Raw genomic sequence first — 6,273 nt, forward strand, 5'->3', positions numbered from 1 at the left:
TGTGTGTGTCGCAGATGTGTAACATGTTACTGACTTGTGCTTTCTGGGCTATGACACCATTCTCGATCTGCCCAATATAATTTCCAAAAAAGTGCATTGTTGGTTGTTTAATGGCATCTATTCTGTAGTAGAGATGCAATGTGTTGGAAAATAAATACTTGGGTAGAACTTGATTTTGAAAATCCAAGCTGTGGTCAAATTTTTGCTTAGATTTTAACTTTAACACCACTGTAGCATATATAATTCCTCTTCTTTCACTGAAAATGAAATGGTTGCTTTTCCAAAAGATTGCTGAAAATGTAAATACAGCTTGTCACCCAGAAGCTTTGGATTGCTATAATCTTATAAAGTAATTTCATTGAAACTGGATTCCCATTTTTTTGCTGCTACCATCACCTCCCTGAAGCTCCTCCTCCTGCTCCTTCTCTGTGGCACTAGTTTCTCCTCATACAGGCTGCTTTGTTGTGAATACAGCACCGTGCTGCACGTACAACCACAAGAAGGTTATGAGGAGGTTATTCCGACTCCGGCTGCCGCAGGATCCACTCACACGGAGAGAAACGCCAGCAGCGACACGGCTCGTCCGACTGCAGCGAAAAGACACGAACCAGCGTCGTTTTGCAGCCTGAAGGTTTTGCACGGCTCTTTTGTTTCCTGCATCGGTGCTGCATCAAGGACAGACACAGAACCGAAGCGATACGAGGATCCATGAGAGACGCTTTGCACAGGATCCCGCTTCAGTATCACGGTAGGCCACGGTGATGGATGCACAGTTACAGGTGCAGAAACCAGGAAGCGTTTGGAGAATGAATGAGATCCAACAAGACAGAGGAGGCTGCTCTCAAATAAAAAGAGAATCACTTAATAGACATCTTAAATCTTGCATGAAAGCACTGTAACATGGTATTAGTGATGGGAAATCCCAGTTGAAGTGATTATAATCCTTAAAATACACTACTAACACATGGTTTATCACTGCTTTTTGGATGATGGATGGATGATTTAATAGCCAAGTGCTGCTCTATGCCAAGTCTCCAGCTGGAATGCAAAGAGCTGTAGCTTCCTTACACATCCAGCCTGTGTGTGCAGGTTGTGCAGGGGTCCGGCCATGGATGCAGGGAGGCTGGAGCAGCAGGTGGCCAGTGTGGACAGGGGCATCGCCTTCCTGAAGCAGGAGCACCTGGCCATGCTGACCGGCCTGCAGCTGGAGATCACACACCTGAAGAGGCGCTGTCACGGTCAGTCCTCCTGCTCCACCGCTGCTGCTGCTGCTGCTCTCAGGCTCTCAGTGTCCTCCTGTCACCCTGTCTCATCTCTGTCTGTCTGTCTGCAGAGCTCAGCTGCGAACTGGACTCAAGGTTTCCTGACAGAAATACAGCAGGTAAGAAATTACAACTCCTTGCTGACAAGGAGGAAAATGATATGTGGGATAAATTTTAGATTGTAATTGTGGAGAGGAAGACACCAAGGCTGTTCAGGGGAAGAGTGGGATTTCACAAGGATGTGCTGATGAAGGATGACACAAACATTATTACAGGAAAATGACATTAAACTATTTGTAATTGTATTAATGTAGAGTGAGGATGAGACATGACAATCTGTCCACGCTAAATAGGATTTCTTTGGAAGCGTGATTAAATAATTCAGAGATGCATGCTATCAGCTTCATTCATTCTGTCTTAAATAGAAATAATCAATGAGTTTCACATAGTTAGACAGGCAGATGAAAAAAGGCAGATTTACTTTGGAGACTATAGGTAGAGAAAAAGTTAGATTATTGCATCCCTAATGAGATAGATAATTATTTTTCTTCAGTGTGGCGTGTTTTAGAAGAAAGTTTGTCTTATCCACAACTGTCCAGTGCTTAAGTCAAAAACATTTACGCTAAATTAGGTCTTTAATTCTGGGGTAACATTCAAGCATTGTGAGTTAAAGAGCCCATATTCTGCTTTTTGGGGTTGTCTCTTTGCGTTAGTATAAAGTATAAAGCATCTGCTAACTTATGAAGCCCAAAGTTCAAACCAAAAGGTGTTAATTTCTCCAACAAAAAACTCTGCTCCTTACCTGCCTGAAATGCCTCATTTGAAGTCCCGCCTTGTTTTCCTTGACTTATCTATGTCACCATGTAACACATTTGCATAACTCCTCCCTAACGACTGGTTTTTCTCACCCTTAAATTAAAAATGAGCAGTTTCCTCACCATTATTTCCTCACTAGAACAACAATGTGTTTATGTGTGCTTCTCAGAGGAGGAAGCGGAGCTGGCAGCTCGCTGTGAGGCTGCACAGCGTCTCCTGGAAGACCAGCAATGCATGATGGTCGCTGCACGTGGGGAGCTGCGAGCTGGCCGGGCGCGAGCATCAGCCCTCGGGAGGAGCCTCAGGGATGAAGAGCGGCGCTTCCTGGACGAGCTGAAGCGTCGCAGCCACAAGATCACGCTGCTGAGCCGTGAGCTCCAACGGCAAAATGTGACCACGACGACCCTCTGCCACGAGCTCCACAGCGCTCGATTAAAACTGTTCCAGCAACGTCAGGGCACGGAGCCAGCTGCAGAGAGAGTAGGGGAAGCTGCTAGTGGTAAGGACGAAGAAGAAGAAGATGAAGAAGGTGAGGATGAGGAGGATGGAGATGGTGAAGGGGAGGGTTCGGACTGGCTTCTGTCTCCGCCTCCTCCGGCGTCTCCCAGCCAACTGGAGGCGAGACACCGGAGGCGTGTCAGCGTGAGGGAGGAGAGAGTCAGAGCCTGCGTCCCCCAGGAGAGAGTGACGTCACCGCAGAGGCCACACCCCATGCCTGACCCTGCCCTCTTCCTGGTGCCGCTCAGGTACCGCCTGCTACGCTTAAACCAGCCAATCAGAACGCAGGACGGAGAGGTGCTGGAGGACGAGTGGGAGGATATAGAGGACGGCAGCAGGGTGCACAGGAGGGTGGACATGGGCGCAGGGGAGGGAGAAACTGCTCTGTGATGAAGACGGAGAGAAGTTGTCTTCCAGCAGGTCTCTGCCAACATGTGATGCAGTTATTCCAGAGAAAAGTTCAGATGGGAGAGATGTAACCTCGTGATTGTCTGTAGATTTCAGGACGTGAGTTAGACATTTAGAATTAGTTGCACAAGAGTGTGTGATCTACACATAGACGTATTAACTGAATTTGTCACGCTGCAGTACGTGTACTTTTAACATGTGAGGATATGGGGTCAAAGGAGAGACTGGTTAGTGGTTCATAAGGATGCCTTTTGATTTTAACACTGTTGATCACAGCTTTTGCCTATAATTAGTAGCCTTGCCTCTGGGTCTATGAACACTGACACCGTACAGTTCAAAGTGGCAAAAAGTTTTCACTGCACTAGCCATATTCCAGGTTCAGAGAGTCACTCTAGAAGGCTTAGGGACATTTTGTATGATTTGCACTTTATTAAATTCATGCAATGTGCCTCGTAATGGCAAAACAGCATTCCTGTTGTCATGTTGTCTGTTTTCAGAGTTTAGCCTGTCAGAGAGGCGTTACTATGAACATTATCGGTTCTATTCAAATGTCTCAGGGACCCAACAGAGAGCAGGCAAACACAATACCAGGACCTTTAAACTGAAGCAGCTAAAAGGAGTTCGGATATCAGTAATTTCGTTTTTTACACCCTTGCTTTACTCAGCAGTAGAAAGTACATGTAATCAAAGGCTGTACTTCAGTCCAGTTTTGAGAAACTTATACTTTCTCGGAGTATTTCCACTTCCATTCCACTGCAATTCAGAGGAAAAGATTACACTTTCTACTCCACTATATTTATTTCACAGCTTCAGTCACTTTTCAGATAAAGGTTTTACACAATAGATAATGTAACATGCTTTTTTTTTTTGAAAGATTAAACCAGCATTTTTCAATCTTTTTAGCTACTGGCATCTTTCAAAAAGTAACGTGTAGTCTGGGTCACTTTTCAGATGTCCATGACTTGTTACCATCTCCACTAAATGGTGATTTTTCCATTGAAACTTGTCACATGATTTCATTTCAATAAATGCTGAAATGATCCAATTTCTCAACAAAAATCAAATATTAGAGAAAACGTTCTACAACATGAACTCAGACCTGTGTGTCAGTTCATTTTTTCTTCTTCTTTTTCTGTCATTGACCATGTTACAGACCCCCACATGAAATGTGAGCTCAGACTGTAAAACTGTTTATTAAGTAGTTCAAACCAGCTCCACTTGCAGCAACAGTAACATGCTGCTGACACACCGATGCTTCACTCATAATCTAATGTCATAATGTGTCAGCCTGATTGTGATACTTAATATTTAGACTAGATTTCATTGCTGATACTTATGCACCTTTACTTCTACTGCAGTATTTTTTACATTGCTTTATTGGTACTTTCACTGAAGTAAAGGGTCGAAATACTTCTTTGACATATCAAAATGTTTTTTTTTCAAAGGCTTATTGTTATTCACACACAGTTGTCATTATGCTCAACTTCTTTGAAGATCCCAAATGGTCTCAATTTGTACTGGAGCTCAAACGATTAAATAATCTATTAGTCATCAGGCAATTATAATAGGACTGGTTACAGAGGATTTGCTGCATTTTCTGTTTTTATTATTATAGATCTGTTGGTTGGAGAATAAGACATATTTATGAACGTCATATTTGGCTTTAAGATAATTTAATTTGCATTTCCACTGTTTTCTGGCAATTTATTAATCAATCGACTAAGCAAATAAGTCATAGATTAACATTTTATGTACATACATACGACAGGTAACACTTTCAGTCCCTATATTTAATAATTACGAGGAATAGCTAATAGTATATAAGACACTATAACGTAGCTGTAAGCAGATGTAAACATATTTAATTTGCTGCATTTTCTAACAATATTATCATCTCCTATGATGACATTTTTTTTTATATATTTACAACAGCATTTTAATTATATTAATTGTGTGTGCACATGGGATTGTTAATAGGAACTATAATGAAACATTAACATCTGCGTACAGCTGTTTTGTTATTCACCATTTATTAAGTGCTTTTATTTAGTTAGTTTCATTAAAGATAAATGGTGTGATTTACCGTAAAAGCACGACTCATAAGTTTTTATGTCAAATCACAGCACTGGGTGGCAGTACAACCTAATCTTACTGAGATTCAACAGGAACAGATCTGTTACTCCTGCTGCAGGGGCCAGAGAGGTAAAAAGTAAACTCTGTATGTCTATGAACCAACCAGTGCTGACATACATAGTGACTTTAAAAACATGGTTCCACTGGGCGCCCGGATAGCTTAACGGGTTACGCGGGCACCCTCTCCTTCTCCCTCTTTTCCTGTCTCCACTGCACCTATCCAAAAAACCCCAAAAACAAACCATGGTTCCAGTTTACATAAGGAAAAGTTATGTTACGATTAGTCGTATTATGTGTTCAGAAATATGTGCATCTATCTGGGCTTTTACTTTTGACTGAACAAAACATTAATTTAGGTTTCCAGAAGTCAGAGGTCATCTTCAGGAGGATTGTGATGATTCACGGTCTAATTATCCTTCTTGTGCTGAAGATAGAAACCTGCATCAGGGTTTCCTCTATATTTTCCTCTACAGCCGCCGCTATGCGCCGCTCCTTCAAATTTCTTTTTTTTTTTTTCTTTTTTTTTTAATCGTCGCAAATACACCACCGCTGCATGTCTTCACTTTCACAACAGTCTCGCACTGTGTCGGGTACTCGCGAGTACTAAGGTAAACTACAGATAACTATCTTGCTCAGTATCTATTCTTTGATACGACGTTGATATCGCGAGAGCGCGGCCTTGAAAGTGACGTCACGTCAAGCACCCAGGCAACAGGTCAGAGTCAGAGGAGTGTCGTCTTGGAAAATAGGGCAGCGACTTACCGGAGAAAAGTTATTAGCTTAAGATAACTCATTATTGATTCTACACGTTGAACAAAAATTATCTAAATATTGATGTCCAGCTATGTTACGTAACATTTCGGTAGCTTCAGTTAATAGGGCCCGGTGCCCAGTCAGTGTCGCTAACGTGAGTAAACTATTGGTAGCATTAAGCTAATATCGACACACCATGTATGAATAACTGCTGACTGCGTTTTCAGATGAGCTTGTTCAAATATCTTTTTTTTTTTTTAAACCATTCAGCCTTTAAAAAGCTATTTTCAACTGGTTATTCAATAAATAGGTTGTACAAGGAAAATCTGCAGTTAAGTTTCGTTTGTTTAAGTCGCCAGGGCTTCCGGGAAGCCTGCTGCCGCTGCTGAAAAAAATCCTAGAG

At 42.1% G+C, this 6,273-nt stretch overlaps 1 protein-coding gene across 1 annotated transcript; it reads left to right on the forward strand.

Annotated features, from left to right (window-relative positions):
- Window positions 1-444: 444 nt before the first annotated feature.
- ccdc92bb (coiled-coil domain containing 92Bb) lies at window positions 445-3,453 on the forward strand. The gene is made up of 4 exons (XM_023288795.3): window positions 445-748; window positions 1,090-1,238; window positions 1,334-1,381; window positions 2,248-3,453. Exons 2-4 carry the CDS (start codon window positions 1,109-1,111, stop codon window positions 2,964-2,966), a joined length of 897 nt encoding a protein of 298 aa, XP_023144563.1. The 5' UTR covers window positions 445-748; window positions 1,090-1,108; the 3' UTR covers window positions 2,967-3,453.
- The last annotated feature ends 2,820 nt before the right edge of the window (window positions 3,454-6,273 follow it).

The sequence above is a fragment of the Amphiprion ocellaris genome, chromosome 14 (assembly GCF_022539595.1).
Source record: "Amphiprion ocellaris isolate individual 3 ecotype Okinawa chromosome 14, ASM2253959v1, whole genome shotgun sequence".
Classification (NCBI taxonomy): domain Eukaryota; kingdom Metazoa; phylum Chordata; class Actinopteri; family Pomacentridae; genus Amphiprion; species Amphiprion ocellaris.

What these genes read in the sequence shown, in the direction of transcription:
- ccdc92bb (XM_023288795.3), top strand. Translation starts at nt 1,109, where the DNA reads ATGGATGCAGGGAGGCTGGAGCAGCAGGTGGCCAGTGTGGACAGGGGC. An exon ending in CCTGAAGAGGCGCTGTCACG is followed by an intron (nt 1,239 to 1,333) that starts GTCAGTCCTCCT and finishes GTCTGTCTGCAG; the next exon opens with AGCTCAGCTGCGAACTGGAC. An exon ending in TCCTGACAGAAATACAGCAG is followed by an intron (nt 1,382 to 2,247) that starts GTAAGAAATTAC and finishes TGTGCTTCTCAG; the next exon opens with AGGAGGAAGCGGAGCTGGCA.